Source organism: Anomaloglossus baeobatrachus, chromosome 4, assembly GCF_048569485.1.
Source record: "Anomaloglossus baeobatrachus isolate aAnoBae1 chromosome 4, aAnoBae1.hap1, whole genome shotgun sequence".
Taxonomy (NCBI): Eukaryota; Metazoa; Chordata; class Amphibia; order Anura; family Aromobatidae; genus Anomaloglossus; species Anomaloglossus baeobatrachus.
The window spans coordinates 500,970,340-500,992,196 of record NC_134356.1 but is presented as its reverse complement, the minus strand read 5'-3'; the positions used below and the strand labels follow the sequence as shown (position 1 = coordinate 500,992,196).

The 21,857-nt window shown below is 41.1% G+C and overlaps 1 protein-coding gene across 2 annotated transcripts in view; it reads right to left on the bottom strand.

Annotated features, from left to right (window-relative positions):
• SLC12A1 (solute carrier family 12 member 1) overlaps window positions 1-21,857 on the bottom strand; it is a 243,034-nt gene that overhangs the window by 19,169 nt on the left and 202,008 nt on the right. For both annotated transcript variants that reach the window (XM_075345801.1, XM_075345802.1), the window contains one exon: window positions 16,057-16,200. In XM_075345801.1, coding sequence (XP_075201916.1) covers window positions 16,057-16,200 — 144 coding nt within the window. The remainder of the gene's footprint in view (window positions 1-16,056; window positions 16,201-21,857) is intronic.

The following is a 21,857-nucleotide window of genomic DNA, read 5'->3' as shown; positions in this document are numbered from 1 at the left end:
AACCAAAACTACAATAAATTTAGAAGCAATTTCCAAATTGTGATGAACAACAGTAATATTAGATTCTTACTTATTTTTTTAGTTATGTATTTAGGACGTGTAGTGTTTTTTTCACAACTTTTGGCTCCAAAGAGGAAATGAATAAATTGGTGCAGTGTGGAGGTCGGAATTCTTTTTGTTCAGATACAGAGGGGCCATGCTGCCAAGGAATGTATTGTGTATCATGGACAATTTATGACCCTACCACCAAACGTCATAAGGGATATTAATGATGATGGGCTAAAAAAGAATATGGAGACCTCAATCCACTGACGTGGGCATGAAATAACCTTAATGTTTTAATAAAGGAAGAAACCAGCAATTTATTAACCTCTATACCCTACTTTACAACATAACATCGACACTATAATTTAAAAAGAAAGCCAAGCAATGGAGTAGGTACTGTATTAAATGGGTGTCTGTAACATAGGAATTGACCTCTTAGGCACTCAGTAATTCCCTGTATAATTTCTTATAATTAGAAGAAAAGTAGGTTAAAAAAAATGGAAAGTCGTTTATTTGGCTTCAATGACAGAATATCCATACTTCATTGTCCGCACAACGGCTTTTCTCTATTACATATGTAGCACCCAGGGATATGGGGTACTCGGTTCCAGGCAGTGTCTCTATTAGGAATGTCACGGTGGTGGCTGTTACCCGGTTCCGTGCCCTGGGCCCTTTTTGTAATGGGGGATATTTACAGGGGATTGGTGAATAGAGTTATTTGTGACGCCACTTGCGGTGTTGCGGCTAAGTGTAGGGAGCCACCACTGCAGATTTTGCTGGGGCTGATGAAATGTGCAGCTCTGATGACTTGGGCCCTCCGCAAGTAGGGTATTATCCCAGCAGGTGTATGGTGCAGTGAGCGTTGGAAGAAGGAATCCAGACAGGTATTCAGTGCAACTGGGTTTACTCACTTTTCTCAAGATGTTAACTGGTTACCCGAGGCCGGCTGGTTTTGCCTTCAGGTCCCCTTCGTTCCAGTGCCAGTCTGGTTCTCTGGTACCTTCTTCCCCTGCACCTGTCTCTGGTAAGTGGGTCCCCGTGGTATGGAACACTGGGGGTCCCCGGTTTGTGGTTTGTCCACCTCTGTCCGCCTGACAGTAGCTTGTACTCTGTTGGGTTGGAGTCTCTGGTCCTGTCCCCGACTCTCTCTTTGCTACTGAGTCTTCGGATTCTTTAGGGTCAGCAAGGTCCTTGATAGTCCCCTTAGCTGTGCAGGTGTTAACAGGTTGGCTTGAAGCTCTTTCTTGTCCTAGGGTCCAGTACCCCGTCGGTGCGTAGTTCCAAAAATACTCCACCATACTTCAGCGGCAACTACCTCTCCTGGGTACCAGGGCACCGTCAACCCGAGTCAGGGAGTCACTTCACTTCCACCTTTACAGCTCTGCAGTCACTACAGTTCTCCACACAGTCACCACTGCTCTGACTTAGTTAGACTGACTACTGACTTCCTGTGTTCCCGACTACTCTCCACAGTTTGCCCGTCTGACCTGGTCAACTAGTGGACTGGAGTGGCTCCACCTCTAGGCGGCCATCCATGGTCCCATCCTAGCTAGGTACCATTGTATGGGGGATTGTTGGGGAAAACTGGGATTACCTGGGTTTTTGGTGTTACCGCCATTGGGGTTCTGGGTCCCTAAGGGGGTAGGCCCTGCATCCTTGTGGGGATGCAGAACCTTGTAGCACCCTGAGGGCTTCAGGGGTTCTACACATATATGTACACAGTGTCCTAGGTTAATCAGGGCTGATTCCTGAATGTCTGATTGACCAACCAACAGCCATTATGCCAAGGCTTAAAGAAGATCTCTCAAATTCTGTTTCTATACATGAGCCCCTACCTGGTACTCTCTTCACTATTCTTATTGTCTGCAGTGTTCGGCGTTGCACTTGCTGGGTGTCATGACGGCGTCGGACTCTGTTCACACTGTAGTGTCCGACAGGCAGTCTGGGATCCCTTAGTTGCACACCCTGTCATGGGCGTTGGCTGGTTCTGGCTGTGCTGCTCTCCAGTACAGCAGAAGTTAATTTCTGCTGGCTTGTGCTCATGTGCTGGGAGCTCAGGCAGCTCATTACCATCCTCAGCTGCCTACACCCTTTATATAGTTCTGGCTCCTGGGGCTGAGTGCCAGATATAACTTCTGATTCTTGTGCTATGGGGATCTACAAGTTGCAGTTCTGCATAGTGTATGACTTCTCCAGTTGTGTATTTATTTCCTACCCCTTTTGCGTTATTCTTCAGTTCACATACTATCCTTCCTTTGTGTTTGAGGGCAGTGCGCACAAGTTTTCGTTTACCTTAGTCTGTGCCTTTTTGTGGGGTTTTGGTTACTGGGTTTCTGGCCCGCTCCCTGGGTGGGGGAAGTAGTATCAGGGCTTGGACAGGAGACAGGGCCATGCTGGGGGCTCGAACCTTGCTACCATCAAGCTAACCCTCAAGATAAGGGACAGCGCAGGGACCCCAGTCTTACACTCAGCCTAGAAGCCTCTGTTCCATCTGTAGATACCCCATGACACCTATAGATAATGTGCAGGTATACAGTTGGAAGATTGAACTGTACTTTCCTATATTATAACTGTGTGATATGCACTGTACGGTAATCATCATTAACTGAGATAGCAGCTTCTGTATTTCCCCTGTACAAAACTTCAGTGGTACAGCCTATGTCATTGAATTTCATGGCTTCTTCCAATGACTGATATGGGGACCTTTTTCATACAAGGGACAACATGAGACTACATGGCCTAACTGAAGAGAAGTATAATATGAATTTCCAGATAGAAACAACTAAATAAGCTAATAAGGTAATAAGGATAATAAAATGATATATGATAGAATTTTATATATTGGAGAACAAGTGACATGACAAACTTAAAAAACCTGGGGTGATATGTTAAGACTTAACATATATATATGGAAGGGGTGAGGATACATTTTAAAACCCTTGTCCCTTCCAAATACAAGAAATTTTGCAAATGTACCTCACTAAAGATAATTTATACTATAATGTATGATAATGTGAAATATATAATTTCCATAACAATGGAATAATGAATGAAAATTTGACAACATAATTAAGGGATGTAAAGTCTTTTGCAGCTAGAAAGTTTCTTTAGCATCAGTCATCCATACTCGTTCTGACTTTATCATTTGTGTTTGTCTGGTTCTTTTATTTTTCAGAGTATAAATAGCTCTTGACAACTTTATTCTAATGTTATCATACAGGCTGCGCCAGCATATCTGTCTCACTGACCCTGTCAAATCCAGCAATCACAAATTCAATGCATATATTTGTATATAAAATCATTTTAGTCAGGAAGAAAATTGCATTAAAATACAATGTGTGATCGGTTTGCGGAGAACATGACATGGTTTTCAATGAGAAAAGTTGCTAATATATTTAAATTGATTTGTTTTGGTGAAAGGATCCTTTTTGTTAGTTCAAGTTCATTTCCTCGGGAGAGTAATTAAATTCATTCAGATTTTGCAGGATTTTTATGCTGCCGTATTATCTGCCCAACTGTCCTGCCTAATTTGGGAGTTCATAAGTCAAACTTATACCCTCATAAAATGACTACAAGTAACGGGTAAATATAATCCTTCTATGTTATTAGTTGGCTTTTCCTATAAAAGTGCTATTGGCATCCTCCACCTAACGTTACCATTCATACTGCTCCCTACATATTAGAAGTCTTGATATGACATGTGTCAATGAACAAGTCAGCATCGGAGGGGGAATTTCTACATGTAGAACAATTCTCAAAAATTCAGTAAAATATTATCCCCTCCCCCCCCCCAAATAGTACCCCCTCCAGACATGGATCATATGTTAAATAGTTTAGGGTACATTATGTTATTCCATGTATTTATATTTCTTTATATACAAGTGCATCTCAATAAATTAGAATATCATCAAAAGTTGTTTTTTTTCAGTAATTCAATACAAAAAGGGAAACACATATATTATATAGTCATTATTACACACATAGTGATCTATGTTAAGTGTTTATTATTGTTAATGTTGATGGTTATGGTTTACAGCCAATGAAAACCCAAAAGTCATTATCTCAGAAAATTAGAATATTATATAAGATCAACTGAAAAAAATGATTTTAAATGCAGAAATGTTGGCCTATTGAAAAGTCTGTACAGTAAATGCACTTGGTCAGGGCTCCTCTTGCATGAATTACTGCATCAATGTGGCGTGGCATGGAGGCGATCAGCCTGTGGCACTGCTGAGGTGTTATGGAAGCCCAGGTGCTTTAATAACAGTCTTCAGCTCATCTGCATTGTTGAGTCTGGTGTCTCTCATCTTCTTCTTGACAATACCCCATAGATATGGGGTTTAGGTAAGACACGTTTGCTGGCCAATCAAGCACAGTGATACTGTGGTTATTAAACCAGATGTTGGTACTTTAGGCAGTGTGGACAGGTACCAAGTCCTGCTGGAAAATGAAATTTCCATCTCCAAAAAGTTTGTCAGCAGAGGGAAGCATGAATTGCTGTAAAATTTCCTGGTAGACGGTTGCGCTGACTTTGGTCTTGATAAAACACAGTGGACCTACACCAGCAGAGAACATGGCTCCCCAAACCATCACTGATTGTGGAACCTCACACTAGACCTCAAGCAGCTTGGATTGTAGTCTCTTAGCTCTTCTTCCAGACTCTGGGACCTTGATTTCCAAATTAAATGCAAAATTTACTTTCATCTGAAAACAACAGCCTGGACCACTGAACAAAAGTCCAGTTCTTTTTCTCCCATGTCCTGGATACATCTGTTTGTGATGGCTCTTGAAGCACTGACTCCAGCAGCAGACCACTCCTTGTGACTCTCCCCCAAATTTTTGAATGGCCTTTTCTTAACGATGCTATCAAGGCTGCGGTTATCCCGGTTGCTTGTGCACCTTTTTCTACCTCACTTTTTCCTTCCACTCAACTGTCCATTAATATGCTTGGATACAGCACTCTGCGAACAACCAGCTTCTTTAACAATTACCTTTTGTGGCTTAGACCCCTTTCACACATTAGTTTTTTGCCCTCAGTCACAATCCGTTCCAGATTGTGAGAAACTGATGCGACGGATCCGTTTTTGACGGATCTGACTAGTGGATCTGGCGAAAAAATGGATCCGTCACATCAGTTTTTTCATCCGTTTCTTCCATTTTTTTTGACAGATCCATTTTTTAAAAATGCCCAATGGGAGGCTCCCAAACGTTATTGGCTACTAAAAACCTATATATACAAAGTTTTTACAGTACAGTTTTTTGTACAGTTCAATAAATAATTAAAAAAAACAATGTGCGGTCCTCCCCAATTTTGATACCAGCCAAGATAAAGCCTCACAGCTGCTGGCTGGTATTCTCAGGCTGGGGAGACCCACGTCATTGGGAGCCCCCCAGCCTAAAAATATCAGCCAGCAGCCGGCTGGAATTGCCGCATCCATTAGATGCAACAGTCCTAGAACTTTACCTGCCTCATCCCGTTGCCCTGGTGCGGTGGCAAACGGGATAACATATGGGGTTGATACCAGATGTGTAATGTCATCTGGCATCAAGCCCTGGGGTTATTGATGTCATGGCATCTATCAGATACCCGACATCACTAACCCAGTCAGTAATAAAAAAAAAAAAAATAGTCGACAAACACATTTTTATTTGAAAAAACACTCCCCAATACATTCCCTCTTTCACCAATTTATTGGAAAGTAAAAACAACTCCAGGTCCGGCGTAATCCAATAAGGTGGTCCCACGACGATCCATACTCACTGTTCCAGTCAATGAAGAACAGATGTTCCCCATTGACTGGGAGAAAAGTGCAGTGACCTGAGCTAACATCATCAACAGGTTAGCCCAGGTCACTGCAGGGCATAACCAGCGCTGACTTCAGGAGGTTAGCTAGGTCCATTACCTGCGGTGATGGAAGACGCTGCACTCCTGATGTCAGCGCTGGTCACTGAGATCAATGACCACAGCATTCACAAATGAGGTATCGCGAGCGGCCCGTGATGTCACCGCTAGTCACAGTCTCGGGTCGCCTGCGAGAGGACTCGGGCGGCAGGAGTGCAGAACTTCATCACCGCAGGTAATGAACTTTACTAGCCTCCTGACGGCAACTCTCATCATCCCTGCGGCTGCTCGCACACTACTGTGCGGGCATCGACTCACACTGCAGTGCGGGCAGCTGCTAACACACTGCAGTGCGGGCATCTGCTGACACTGCAGTGCGGGCAGATGCTGACACACTGCAGTGCAAGCAGCCGCTGGGCTGGCGCAGGAGTGGGACAAAGACTGCAGGGGCACCCGACGGAACGGTCATCTGAATGAGCCCCAAGTAATAAATTGGAGCATGCTCAGTTAAAAAAAAGCGGAATCCGTCGCCGAATTCCATCATTTGACGGATTACGACAGATCCTGTGCCCAAAGGCTTCCATTCTACCAAATGACGGACGGCGACGGATCTGTCGCTGTCTGATTTTTCAACATAGACAAAAAACGTTACTTTGTACGTTGTCTCCGTCCACATGACAAACAATTTTTGACGGATCTGGTCCCCTTACATGTCACTCTTTAGGAGAATACCGTATTACCTGATTAATTTCAGCCTTACCACATCGCATCAACTTATGGGGGGTGCTATTTTGACTGTTTATTTTAGGATACTCGGTAATACTCATCCTACCATGGGGTCCATCTAGTTTATATGAACCATAGGCACCTTCTCACCTGTACTACATGATTTATGGCTCAGTGCTCACAATGCCTCGCCTATCATAACCTCCATTTGCCCTGATGAATCAAGGTTTATTGAGGAAACGTGTCAGGAAGGAGGGGAGTGAGCGATGATATTTTTTCTGGTATTGTTTGCGGTAATGTGTGGCGTATTGAGGGCCCCCCTTGCCTATAAGATATTACCAGTCTTTTGGGTGACAGTAAAGGCCCTGTCACACACACAGATAAATCTGTGGCAGATCTGTGGCAGATCTGTGGCAGATCTGTGGCAGATCTGTGGCAGATCTGTGGCAGATCTGTGGCAGATCTGTGGCAGATCTGTGGCAGATCTGTGGCAGATCTGTGGCAGATCTGTGGTAGATCTGTGGTAGATCTGTGGTAGATCTGTGGTAGATCTGTGGTAGATCTGTGGTAGATCTGTGGTAGATCTGTGGTAGATCTGTGGTAGATCTGTGGTTGCAGTGAAATTGTGGACAATCAGTGCCAGGTTTGTGGCTGTGTACAAATGGAACAATATGTCCATGATTTCACTGCAACCACAGATCTGCCAAAGATTTATCTCTGTGTGTGACGGGGCCTTAAGGGTGTACGGTTAGAACACCTTATTGTTCTCCCAGCTAACTATCAATTTGTCATTAACCCTAGAATGCGCAACCATAGAAATCAACCATGGAAAACAAGTAACCTAGCAGGCCTGCGAGGCCCCAGGTATGCGTTCTAGGGTTAATTTATTGTTGCATTTCAGCACTGTAAAGCGGATGTTTACAGGCAGTATGTTTACATGTTGCACATGAGCACTGTAGAGTGGATGTTTACATGCGGTATTTTCTGCCACATTAATTTGTTTTCATCCCACAGGTCAATTATCATCAAGTGTTTACATATTTCTAGTGGGTATCTCTCAAAGGACATGATGCAATATTTCTTCTTGCACCTCATATAAAAAACCTCTTTAGAAACATCCTCTATTCTATGTGTATACCTCAAACATAATTATTATACACGGTAGTTAATTGCTACCTTTGTTGTATAATTTATCTAGAGGTGCTTATTTGATGGTGCTGTTTGCAATCAATATTGGCGCCTCAGCTAGGCAGCCGTCCACTTTTTTCATGTTGTGCTAACTGACACAAAGGGGGATGTAATTTTGATGTTTTGTCCTTTTAAATATATCTATTAAAAGTTACATTTTATATACCATTGCTTTATACTTCTGATTGTATGGCATCTCCCTTTTCATTTTTATACACATGCACTAAAGCCGAAAGCTAATGTTTGTTTTAACTCCCTTTAATTGTTATCTAAGCTCCCATAAGGGTATGTGCGTATGTTAAGTATTTCACGTGCAATGTTAAAGTGTTGGCAGGAAAAACGCAGCATAAAATATATGCAATTTTACCACGTTTTTTCGCCCATTCAGTAAAGTTGCTGAAAAACACTGCAAAAACGCTGAAAAAAATCGACATGCAACAGAATTAAAAATAAGCTACATGTCCATGACACTTCAGGAATCTCATTCACTGTGTTGTCATTATGACTAAAGGCCGCTTTACACGCTGCGATATCGGTACCGATATCGCTAGTGTGGGTACCCGCCCCCATCTGTTGTGTGACACGGGCAAATCGCTGCCTGTGCCGCACAACATCGCCCAGACCTGTCACACATACTCACCTGCCCGGCGACGTCGCTGTGACTGGCGAACCGCCTCCTTTCTAAGGGGGCGGTTCGTTCAGCATCACAGGGACGTCACAGCTGCGTCACTGAACCGCCGCCCAATAGAAGCGGAGGGGCGGAGATGAGTGGGACGTAACATCCCGCCCACCTCCTTCCTTCCGCATAGCGACCGGGAGGCAGGTAAGGAGAGCTTCCTCATTCCTGCGGTGTCACGCGGAACGATTTGTGCTGCTGCAGGAACGAGGAACAACTTCGTTACTGCTGCAGTAACGATATTTGAGAAGGGACCCCCCATGTCACAGACGAGCGATTTTGCACGTTTTTGCAACGATGCAAAATCGCTCATAGGTGTCACACGCAACGGCATCACTAATGCGTCCGGATGTGCGTCACCAATTCCGTGACCCCAACGACTTAGCATTAGTGATGTCGTAGCGTGTAAAGCCCCCTATACTTTAGTTTTTGTAACAAAATTGCCAGAATAACTCAACCAAAATGCAGCATATAATTAATGTGTGCACAAAACCCTAAGATTGTGAATATAAAAATGCCTTTGCGTTTCTTCCATAATGTTTTTCAATTTCTCTTTATTTTCCATAGGTTAAAAAAAACTCTGCAAAAACATTACAAAACCGTTGAATGGATTGACATGCTGCAGATTTCCAAAAAATGCAGTTCTCACATTCAGTCAGGAAAAAACCTATAAGTGTGTACATGAAATTTCTGAAATCTCATAGCTTTTGCTGTTACTGTAAAAAACATTTAGACACAAGAGTCTTTAAATTCACCAATAATTGAAAACACCCCATAGACATCGTGATGCAAATGTATAAAACATTTTATTGGTAATAGTGCACAGGGTATTACAAATTACAGAGCAATAGTCAAAAATAACCGGAATGGGTAGTGAAGGAAGAGGGGAGAACCCCACGTGACCCAGGAAGAATGTCAGTTTGTTAAAAGCAGGACCTGCCAAACACTCTAATAGAAGTAGCAGCCAACTGTCCATAAAAGGCCCACATAGGAACCAATAGTCCAGAGTGCCACTAGTCAATAACCCAAAACATAGACAATAGCCTTATGTTAGGTCATACATCCGTATAACTAAGGCCTGTGTATGGGAACCTGACCTGAAGGCCGGGATATGCCATACAGAATGGCTATAACCCCATAATCAATCAGGGGTGCCCAGGCTGTATAGCTCAATCGACTAACTATGAGGCATGGAGGCTTACCCGTAAGGCAGACAGTCCACGGATCCTGAGGGGCACGTGGGGACCGACGTCCCAACACGTGTTTCGTCCAATACTTCGTCCCCCGGCATATCCCGGCCTTCAGGTCAGGTTCCCATACACAGGCCTTAGTTATACGGATGTATGACCTAACATAAGGCTATTGTCTATGTTTTGGGTTATTGACTAGTGGCACTCTGGACTATTGGTTCCTATGTGGGCCTTTTATGGACAGTTGGCTGCTACTTCTATTAGAGTGTTTGGCAGGTCCTGCTTTTAACAAACTGACATTCTTCCTGGGTCACGTGGGGTTCTCCCCTCTTCCTTCACTACCCATTCCGGTTATTTTTGACTATTGCTCTGTAATTTGTAATACCCTGTGCACTATTACCAATAAAATGTTTTATACATTTGCATCACGATGTCTATGGGGTGTTTTCAATTATTGGTGAATTTAAAGACTCTTGTGTCTTGTGTTTAAATGCATTTTTGAGTTGTTGCCTATAACTTTTGGATCTCAATGTTATATACTGTAAAAAACAGTTGTAAATTTCCATTAAATATACACTGCATGTGAATATAGCCTAAAACGTTGCTTTCTTGTAACTAGAAGCACCATAATTGTTAATAGGACTTTCTGCATAAATGGAACATAATACATTTGGAATTTAGCTGGTAAGCCCCCTATGAGAACAGGGATGATATTAATGATATTCTTTGTTCCATACTGTGGAATATGATGGAGCTATATCAGGGCAAAATGCGGCCAGAGACCACTGTAGGGCTCAACACAGTGGACTGGTGGCCGCACCATACTCTCCCCAACCACATGTCTGACGCCACTGTTTCCCGATGTCACCGCTATCTGCATCCACAGGATGAATACAGCAGTGAACACATTGGTGGAGGACGGTGTTGATGGCTCCATCTTTGCACAATCAGCATGAGGCACAGCAGACACAATAACGTCACATAATTGCTTGTGCTGTGCAGAGCATAAGTGCTCCGGAGGCTGGAGCAAAGCGTGGGAGTGAGGTGAGTATGTGTTTGTTTTTTTTATGCGTATGGGATGTTTGCATGTATATAGTTGGTTATATGAGATCTTATAAAGTATACAGGAGGCTATATGGGGCTCATGCTGTATTAAGAAGTCTAGGTAGGGCTCATAATGTATATAGGAGCCAATGTGGGGCTCAGGAATGTACATAGGAGGCAATAATGAAGGCTCATGTTTATTTAGGAAGCTATGCGAGGGTCCATAATATATATAGGAGGCTATGTGGGCCTCATACGGTATTTAGGAGGCTATGTTAGGGCTCAAAAGTGTATAGGAGGCTATATGGGGCGCATACTTTTGTATAGGAGACTGTGGGGGCTCATACTGTATATAGGAGGCTATATATGGGCTCATGCTGTATTTAGGAGGTTATGTGGGGGCTCTGAAATGTATATATGAAGCTATGTGGGGGTTCAGAAATGTATAAATGAGGCTATATAGGAGGTTTTGTGGGGCGCATGCTGTATTTAGGAGACTATGTGAGGGCTCCAAATGTATATACCAGGCTATGGGGGGGCTGATACTGAATATAGGAAACTGTGTGGCAGCTCATACTGAATATAGGAGTTTATGTTGGGCTCTTACTGTATATGAGAGGTTCTGTTGGACTCATACTGTATATAGGAGACTATGTGAGGGCTCAGAAATGTATTTAGATGTATTTAGGAGGCGGCTATGTAGGGCTCATAATATATATCTAATGCTTTTTGGGGCTCAGAAATGAAATGTATATAGGAGACTATGTGGGGCTAATAATGTATTTTGTAGACTGGTGGCTCATACTGTATAGAGGGGGTTATGTGGTGGCTTATACTATATATAGAAGGCTATATGGGGTCTCACACTGTATATAGAGAAGCTATGTTGGGGCTTATATGGTATTTTACAGGCTTTATGAGAGCTCATACTGTATATAGGGGATATGTGTAAGCTTATACTGTATTAGAGGGCTCTGTGGGGCTCATACTGTATGTAGGTGGCTGTGTGGAGGATCATACTGTATAGAGGGAACTTTTGTATGGTCTCATACGGTATAGAAGAAGCTGTGTGAGGGCTGATAGTGTATATAGGAGGGTGTCAGCATACTTAATTCATTACACAAGTGATACAATTAATATTACTCTAAAATAATTATAGTTAATATTGAATAGAATTAATTTCAGCCTATTGGTTCAGCCCTCTACATCGGTCATGGTCTCTCACGTGCCCCCTCTGGAAAATTAATTGCCCACTTCTGCTATATATGAATGAGTAGAATAAAAATTATGAACTGCATAAATTAACAACATCAGTACAAGATAGATAAAGCAAAGTACTGAAATTGTTACCCAAAATGTCATATATTACTTAACATGTTTCATTCAAATCACTGAGTATTTTATAAATTAATTATCTAGTATAGAGACTTTCTTAAGTGGATTGTCTAAGAATTGAAAATGAAGAAAACACTTCTGGCAGCCAAGAGAGCGATATTAATAAATGGTTGGAGTCTAGGGTCCCCGCGTTTGAAGAGATCTTGGGTTAGCTCATGCATCTTCTTGAAATAGAAAGACTGGATGCAGAAAGGAGGGCGGATAGAATACAACAGTACTTTAACAAATGGAAGAAATTCATATTGACCTATTGTACTCGGGAAGAGATAGTCAGGATTATGTCACCTTTCAAGGACACAGTCTGGTATCATACTGAAAAATTGAAGGATATATTGGATGGCTTGGAGGTGGGGGAGGAAAGGCCGAAAGGTGACTAAAAGGAACCAAGTTGGGTGAGGAGTAAATAACCGATTTTGAGTGGGACTTCTTTATTCTATGTCATTACCATGTTCATAAGGGTTAAATAGGGGGGAACGATAGGAATGTTGGATTAAGGGGTCGCTGCCTTCCTTTGCTTTACCTTGCCATGTTACGGTTATTGATTCTAAAAATTGTTATGGAATTTGTCATGATCAAACAGGACATTGTAATGTTTTTGAATTGAATTTTCAATGCTGAATTCGTTTATGCAGGTGTTATATGTTATTGAAAAATTTTAATAAAAATATAGTTAAAAAAAAAAAATGAAGAAAATAAATTATACATATACATATCCAGTACTGTTATTCTGCAGTAGGACAACGACCTCGCAGATACAGCCGATGACATTAAGAATTATCTTCAGCAGAAAGAACAATGAGTCGTGAAAGTGATGATATGGTCCCCAAAGGGCCCTGATCTCAACATCATCAAGTCTGTTTGAAGTTACATGAAGAGGCAAAATAGTTTGCGCAAGCCTACATCCACAGAAAATCTGTGGTTAGTTCTCCAAGATGTTTAGAATAACCTCCCTGCAGACTTTCATGATAAACTGTGTGCAAGTGTACCTAGAAGAATTGATGACGGCAAAGGGTGGTCACACTAAATTTTGATTTGACTTAGATTTCTCTTTTATTCATTACCTTTGCATCTTGTTAAATGATAAAAAATAAACTATTAACACTATTTTTTAAACTACTTATTTTACTACATACAGTATGTTCCATACCTTCCTAAAGCTCTTGCATGGTAATGTGAGAAAATTATAAAGCTAAGCCAATACTCGCCTGTTAAATCATACGCCACTACAGTGCCAACAGTTTTTGTTCTGCTGTACTGATCACTTGATGTACAACCAATCTGTGGACTCTTATGGGCATGTACAGCAGAAGACCACATTATTACTACAGCAAAGTAAACCTCAGGGACCACTAGAGCTTCATAGAAGGAGTGGTGGAGAATCTAATAGTTAAGTTTTTTTAAAAATATGTCTTCCATATTTACTGTTAGACAATTACTTTATAAACACTGGACAACCTCTTTAAAGTGAAGGACCAACTATATTTTCATAATTAGAAAAATTGATGTACAAGTCTTAACTTAGAAAGACTGTTAATAGGGTTGTCCACTAATCGGACAACTACTTCTCAATCACTGTGTCTGCCCCTGGTAAAATAGCAACACTTATATTCCGTTCCAGTGGTGTCAGCACTTCCTGTCCTGGGGATCACGTCACATTGTTATGTCACGCGATCCCTACACCCAATCATCGCCAGTTTCACTTTCCCCGCTTTCGGGTAAATGAAACATGAAGAGGAAGCCCAAGCTCTAGTTGGTTGCTTACTTCCTCTTAATGTTTGATTTGTCCGAAAGCGAGGAGAATGAAGCCGGTGATGAGTGCAGGGCTCAAGTAACATAACAAGGTAACGCAAATCCCGAGAGAGCACATGAAAACACCGCTGAAATGGCGATGGCACCGGAGGTGACTATAAGGGCGGCTTTGCACGTTGCGACATCACACGTGCGATGTCGATGGGGTCAAATCAAAAGTGACGCACATCTGGCATCACTTTCGACATCGTACTGTGTAAATGCTAGATGATACGATGAACGAGCGCAAAAACGTTGTTCTCGTATCATCGTTGCATTCACCGACATTTCCATAATGCCGGTGCCGCGACAAGTACGATGTTGTTCCTCGTTCCTGCGGCAGCACACATCGCTGTGTGTGAAGCTGCAGGAGTGAGGAACATCCCCTTACCTGCCACCGGCGGCTATATGGAAGGAAGGAGGTGGGCAGGATGTTTACATCCTGCTCATCTCCGCCCCTCCGCCGCTATTGGCCGCCTACCGTGTGACGTCGCTAAGACGCCGCACGACCCGCCCCCTTAGGAAGGAGGCAGGTCGCCGGCCAGAGTGACGATCGCAGGGCAGGTGAGTGCATGTGAAGAAAATTATCGCTACGCCAGCTATCACAAGATATCGTACCTGCGACGGGGGCGGGGACTATCGCGTGCGACATCGCAGCATCGGCTTGCGGTGTCGCAACGTGCAAAGCCCGCCTAAGTGTTTGTTATTTCACTGGTGGTAAACATGCTAATTGAGAAGGAGGTGTTCAAGTAATTGACAACCCCTTTAATTCCTTCAGTTTGCACCGCTAAATGAAACTTGGCTTATCCATACACTATAGGTCTTCAACAAGATAGCTGCATAAAGTTCCAAAATTACTGGGGATGTCCTGATTTTTCAGATACACTATGGGCAAATTCAATTCTCGACTGAAAAATGGATGGGATTTGTGTTGGGGGTGCGAAAGGAAGAGCAGAAAGTCCTGTGAGCTGCAGATTACTAAATAATGTCAGAGAAGGGGGCATCGTTTGACAACTCTCCTATACAGCCCAGTAACAGGAACCTGTTTGTTTCTTTCTTGTGTTTTCAAGTACATATGTGCCCTGATTCACCATTGCCTTCGTCCCTGTTTTTTGTATAGTTTTGTGTTTTGCACCTCCATTCTATTTGCACTTTCTTAAGTTTATTTTTTATGTGTTCTCCTGTTGTTTTGTTGTTTTTTTTTCCACTTTGTGGGCAGAGTTTAGCGATTCCAGATGTTTTCACCAACAATTGTGACCTTTTAAAAAGTCTCAAACTTTGTCACAACTCTGCTCCAGTTCCCCTCTAGAGTGATTTTCTGCACTTAAATAATATAGTCAAATCTTTAGAGCCACTTTGAAAAGTTGGGCCTTTTTGCTCCCAAAGTCTCCAAAATGATAACTGACAGGAAAAAGGCTATTTTTGCTTGTGTGCCAAATTCTTGAACTTTGCTACATTTTGATGAATTTTGTGTAATAAAGGTCAGAAAATAACAAGAGGCAAAAAAAGAAAAGTGACTTAAAGAAAAAACGAAAATGATGACTCGGGTCCGTAGTGTACATTCATTTTACTAACTTTATAAATGTCAGTTGTGTAATAGAACTTTGCAAACCTGTTGAAGACACAAAATATGCTGAATGGAGAACTCAAAGTATTGCTGTCAGGAGCGAAAAATGAGTCAATAGCTTCTAATACTGGAGGCCGCCATACAATAGAATATACTATATCACTTCTAATTTATGTTTTTTCTGCAATCATTTTATTTGTGAATACATAAGCAGGAAATGAGGCTGCTTACCATGCACTAAATGTGAACTCCCTTCAAGCTAAATGCAAATGTCGCTCTAGCTAAAGTACGCTATTATTTAGTGGAAGCTTTTCTGACAGCACAACATAACATAAATAGTTCTAAGTAGAAAAACTTGTAATGTATATAAATTACACAACTATTCCTTCAGGCTCTAATTTTAATTTAGATGGAGTCATATATTTTCCTTTAGGGAATCATTTTGCAAATTATTCAGGAAATAAAAAATAGACACAAAAAGAATGGAAACTTTTTTTTTCTGGTCTTACCGCTTAAAGGATAAGCATTTATCCCAACACTCATAGCTGTATGTGTGGGATATATCATAAAGGAAGAAGTTCTTAAACAGTGTTACCTTTCATAGATGCTTGGCTAGAAATATTCAGCTTGCTGGATTTAGAAAAGAACCTGCGGATTCTACTATTTCCATCTTGAAATTCGCTGTCCTTAATGGTAGCTTCGAGTGCCAGTCTTTCTTGTTCTAGTCTCTGGAACTCCTCTACAAATTCAGAAATAAAGACAGAAATAGTTACTAATGCTGTAGATTCTTGAAAATTAGAGTTTTTCCCTCGACAATCTCCTATTCTTAAATCTCAAAGCCTTACAGTAAGACAAGTTATAAAGTTAGTAGCATCGGGGGTTCGACCCCTGGTTCAACTGATGGACTAAAAAAGGTGTCTCATTACTAAGGTGCTACAAAAGAAGCATCTCATGATGAGTAAAACCAGTGAGCTGTCTTAAAACCTCAAGTCCGAAGTTCATTGCGGAACAAAAAGCATGTTCAAGTGCATTTAAAGTTTGCTCATCAACATTTAGACAAGTCTATGAAATACTGGGAGAATATGGTCTAATCAGATGAGACCAAAATTGAACTCTTTGGATGCCATAATACACACCATGTTTGGAGGCCAAAAGGCAATGCATATCACTCCAAAAAACACCATGCCAACAGTGAAGTTTGGAGGTGAGAACATCATGGTGTGAGGCTGTTTGTCAGCATACGACACTGGCACATATCATATGATTGCATGAAGGATGAGTGGACAAATGTACAAATACATTCTTAAGAAAAATCTGCTGTCATCCACCAGGATGATGAAGATGAAACAAGGGTGGACATTTCAGCAAGATAATGAACCCAAAAACACAGGCAAGGAAACTTTCAAGTGATTTCAGAGACAGAAAATAAAGCTGCTAGAATGGCCCAGCCAATTACTCAACCTGAATCCAATAGAAAATGTATGTAAGGAACTAAAGATCAGAATTCTTAGAAGGAACCCAAGGGACTTTCAGGATTTGAAGAGTGTTTGTGTGGAAGAATGGGCCAAAATTCCACCTGAGCAATGCTTGCCACTAGTTTCTCCATAGAGGAGGCGTCTTGAAGCTGTCACCACCAAGAAAGTGTTTTGTACAAAGTATTACATAAATTTTAGTAAGCATATTCAGTACTTGTTCTCTGTGTAATTTCTCATTATTACACATCGCTAAATCTATGGACATCTATGGTTTTATTTCTTTGCCTGTGTAGATTGAATGGGTTGTTCCTGATGTCTAGTGAAAAATTCATATCAATAACACCTTTAGAAATCTGTTTACTTAGAAAATTGATTACGTGTTTAATACTTATTTCACATGCTGAATAAATAAGATCACCTCTGATGTGTCTTTTTTCTAAGTTAAACAAGCCCAACTTTTCCAACCTCTAATTTTAGTAGAGTCCTTCCTTTCCATATAATAATCCAGTTGCCTGCTTTTGAATCAATTCTAGTTTTCCTATATCCATTTAAAACGTGGAGCCCAAAATTGGATCCCATATTCAATATTTGACCTTACAAGTGATTTATAGAGGGGTAACAGTACATTGGGATCATGGGATTTTATTTCTCTTTTTATACTTCCTAAAATTGTGCTTGCTTTTGCAGCTGCTGCTTGACATTGAGTGCTGCTGCTCAGCTTGTTACCATAATACACAAGTTCTTCTCCTGTTCTGTAGTCCCTACAATTGTTCCATTTAATGATTTAATGTATTTGCAGTAATGCAATTACTGCGGCCATATAGTCTGTATGAATATTGTTTAAAAATACAGAAATATGTTATGTGCTATAAGTAGAATAAATGTAATTGATTGTAATTAGACTAAGATCATTTGACGAATTTAGAAAAAAGACATTTCCGTCATTATTCTGTATATATAACAGTGATGGACAAAGGTTTTCCAAAACTTAAACATTGTCTATCCTTAGGAACAGTCATAAATGCTTGACTGCAGCTCAGACTTTATCAGGTGTATGAGACTGTGCTCCTTTCAACATTATAATGATTTTCTACAAAAGGTGATGGTAACAAAATTCATAAACAGATTTAAAATGACTAGGCATGTGTCTTATAATTAAAGGGATTTTCCAAGATGTGAAATAGAGGAAAAGTACTAAAATAAGAAAGGAGGCTATAAAGATAAATTCGCCACCTACCCAGCATCATCAGTCTGGTGTTTCTTGAAGGTCTAACCTTGCTGCATTGATAACACCCCTGTCTGCCCAACAGATCACTGCAGCCAATCTCTGGGCTCAGTGGTCTTATGGATCTTATTCCATCCAATTCTGAAGTGGTCACGTTTGTAGACGTGGGTGGCATCATCACGATAGCAAGGTAAACATAGCCTAGGGTGGCAGTGAATTTACCAGGTGTGTATAGGTTCTTTTGTTATTTTGCCATTTAATGTATTTAGTCCATTTTGTGTAGTTGTTGGGAAATGCCTTGAGAGTTTCCTGCAATAGGATATTCAAATTGTCTCTCCAGGACTGAAGACAAACTCTAGCACAGCGCCACCTATTGGAAGTAGTGATCCTAAAAGTTAAATGTGGATTTTTAAAAATCCTTTACACATAACTTAGGATATATATGCCAGATCAGAATCCCAATTTGCAGACACGGTGTTTCGGGGTGCTTGCCCTTCGTCAGTGCAAAGTATGGGGTGTCTGATCTGGCTCATGAGAAGCTTTGTGGGGGCCACGGGGGAACACTATTCTCCTTATGGAGACTTTGCAAGCCAGTCTGGCTGCCAGTAAAGTAAGGGGACTTATAGCTGCCATGCCCCTCTGCAAAATATTCAAATTGTCTCTCCAGGACAGGAGACAAACTCGTTTATCCTTGTAAGGTCAGGAATACAGATGAGCGAACCTGAGGTTGGAGGTTCAAGGTTTGGGTTTGGAAACTGACTCCAAAAAAACAAAGTTTGGGTTCGAAGTTCAAGTGAGTTACGAGTGCAAACCAGTCAAATGAGCAGCGCTGTGCTTGGGTATGAGTGGTGCTCGGCTCTCTACGAGCCGCGTGCAGTGTTTGAGTGGCTCGGCACTGGGGGTAAAATCAGCATGATCAGATGAAGTGTGCACACACACCCACAAAAAATATAAAAATGAAAAACCCTGCCCACCTACCTCGGAAGTGTTCTGCTCATGGCTGGTTGCATGTGGGAGGAGACATGAACTGCCCAATTACTGACTTCCATTGAGGTTTGGATCAAGTCAGGGTCACAAACCGGACCTTATCTAAGGTTTGAATGTGCCCTGCAAACTGAACCTACAAAGGTTGGCTCATCTCTAATCAGTAAGCATTTTTCTTTGCCATCCTCTTGGCCACTTTTTAGTTGCATGGGTCACACTTATTGCCTTTCTGCCCCAAGGGTCTGTTTACACAGACCGAACGGTGGCACTAAACATCCACAATTTGTTAACCTTTACTAATCGGCGGTGGTTTAACAGACTGTTTACACTGGCAGACAGCAGTAAACGATGCGCACTGAGTGAGCCACATTCTTGGCAGCACTGATCTTCTTTACAAAGGATGATATACCACAGTTAAGGATGAACTTTGGCCCTGCACAAAAGATCATTTCACCCAACGAATGAATGTTTTGCTCGTTCATCAATTGATCGGCGGGTCTGTTTATACTGACCTGTTCATGATAATTTTTCAGTGTAAATGCAGCTCTATATTTTGGTTAATCCATCCCTATTCTACTGTTATACAAACCTAATTACACTACTGTGTATTTAGCCAGTATGTATTCATTTCTCCTGTATATATTCTTAATATTTTTTAACAATGAAAATATAGAAGGGATCATAAGCAGACTGAATGATGTAATGGCTAATTTATATCCCAAATGGCACATACTTCTATCAGTAGAAGGGGCAACATTTAGGGTTAAGCATAAAGAGGCTTGTTATCCATTAATGTGATAGGAGCACTAGACTGTGGAAAAGATTCCTCACTGGGAAAGTTACCTTTTATTGTACAAGAATGAAGTACAGAGCTAATCTTCCTTGTCTGGCAAATGGCGTATAAAAATGGTTTCTACAGTGCATAGTCAACTGATACCGACTTTAATTACCCATCTGACACTTACGATCGCTAATACTTCTCCTTTAATTAGGCCTTGCTATAATAACAAGATGACTGTTTTTAATAGGATACGACGTTAATCATGCACAAGATTCTGTTACAAAGGTTATCACTTCTCGTTCTTTCCTAATGTCTGCCATCAAAAATCTCTTTTCATACATTGTGTTCACAAAGTCGTCCTGTCACATAACAGTCCTCATCACATGTTGTGTCGGTAACTCAGAGGGGTTCATCAGAATACTATTAAAGCCATCAGAATAAGATTATAATCTGACCCATCTTCTCTTCTTAAGCTTCTTGTATAGGATGACTGAAGCATTCATATCTTATGACATTTGGAAATGCAGCTATGTCAACGTTTTTACATTGACATTAGAGATTATCACAATTTTTAAAATTCGAAATCTAAAGCTTTGGCAATTTTTTTCCAAAAATTAAATTTGCGGCAAATCAAAGGTAGTCCAATTGCCCTGAAAAGTAATATTTGTCTGATTCTCCTAGGACATTCTCTATCCCTATCATTCTTAAACCCAAACACTTGGCAAGGTCCAAGTGACCTCCACATATCTGGTTATGGGTAAACAGATGTTAATCGTTCTTCACTGATGTTTTGTCACACATACACAATATGTACAGAATATTCAAAGGTTTTCTGGGGCTTTTTATCCCTTTTTCCTTTGCTAGGCTGTGAGTTTGACATCCTTCCAGTAAACAAATTTATACCAAAACAGTTGCTGCGCTGCATTTCCTGCCTTGGCTTTTATACAGGCTATTATAGGCTCTGCTATACTATGTGATAGCTAAAAGTCGTCATTAGGAAACCCCCCCAGTGTGTCCGACATCATGTGATGCTAAGTATTTTCCATTACTATAAAATAGCTAAAAGTGATAGCTAAAAGTCGTCATTAGGAAACCCCCCCAGTGTGTCCGATATCATGTGATGCTAAGTATTTTCCATTACTATAAAATAGCTGTAATTTTTGGCAATAGGCACAAATTGAATAGTAAATAGTTTGAATTTGTTTAGGTCCAGTGAATTTCTCAATCTTGTCATGAGTTTGATGTGCATTGAATTGCTCAGCTAAAAGTGACAGATTTCATAGGCAATGTTGGATAATGCTGACATGCAGAGCAGAGAAGCCATAATCTTTATACCCCGAGTATAGCTAGACATTGAGAATACTGGGAATCGGGGACAACCATTCTTTACATTGGGTGAGTTTGTTTTACTGTAAATCTGAAAATGTTTCCGCTTGTGCTGTAGCTCTTGTGTTTAATAATGGATGTCTCAAGTAAGGAAGTCTGAAAAGAACATATTGCTTATTTCCCATTGCTTACATGGTATTGAGGTGATTGTTAAATTACAGGAAGAAAAAAATCAATTTTTTTATTGAAAAATAAATATACTGATAGAATTTGCTTTTCTAAATGGGCTGATTTTAAGCTCTGTTGTGCTCACTGAAGTGTAGTCCAGACACAGGCAAGGACTTTTCTACCCCTCCTCGTTTGTTGCAGACATAATAATAAAGTATTGAGGACTGTCAGGCTCAGTTCATTAGTAGGGATGAGAGGACCCTTGGATGTTCAGGTTCGCTAGGTTCGTCTGGGCTATAGATAGTTCGATACCCAGACTTGACCTGAACTTGACCCCAGAGTCCAAACCTCATATAAGTAAATGGGGATCCGAACTTTGGTGCTGTAAAAGTGCTGTAAAATAGTCATATGTTAAAAAGAGGACCGGTCTTTTGAGC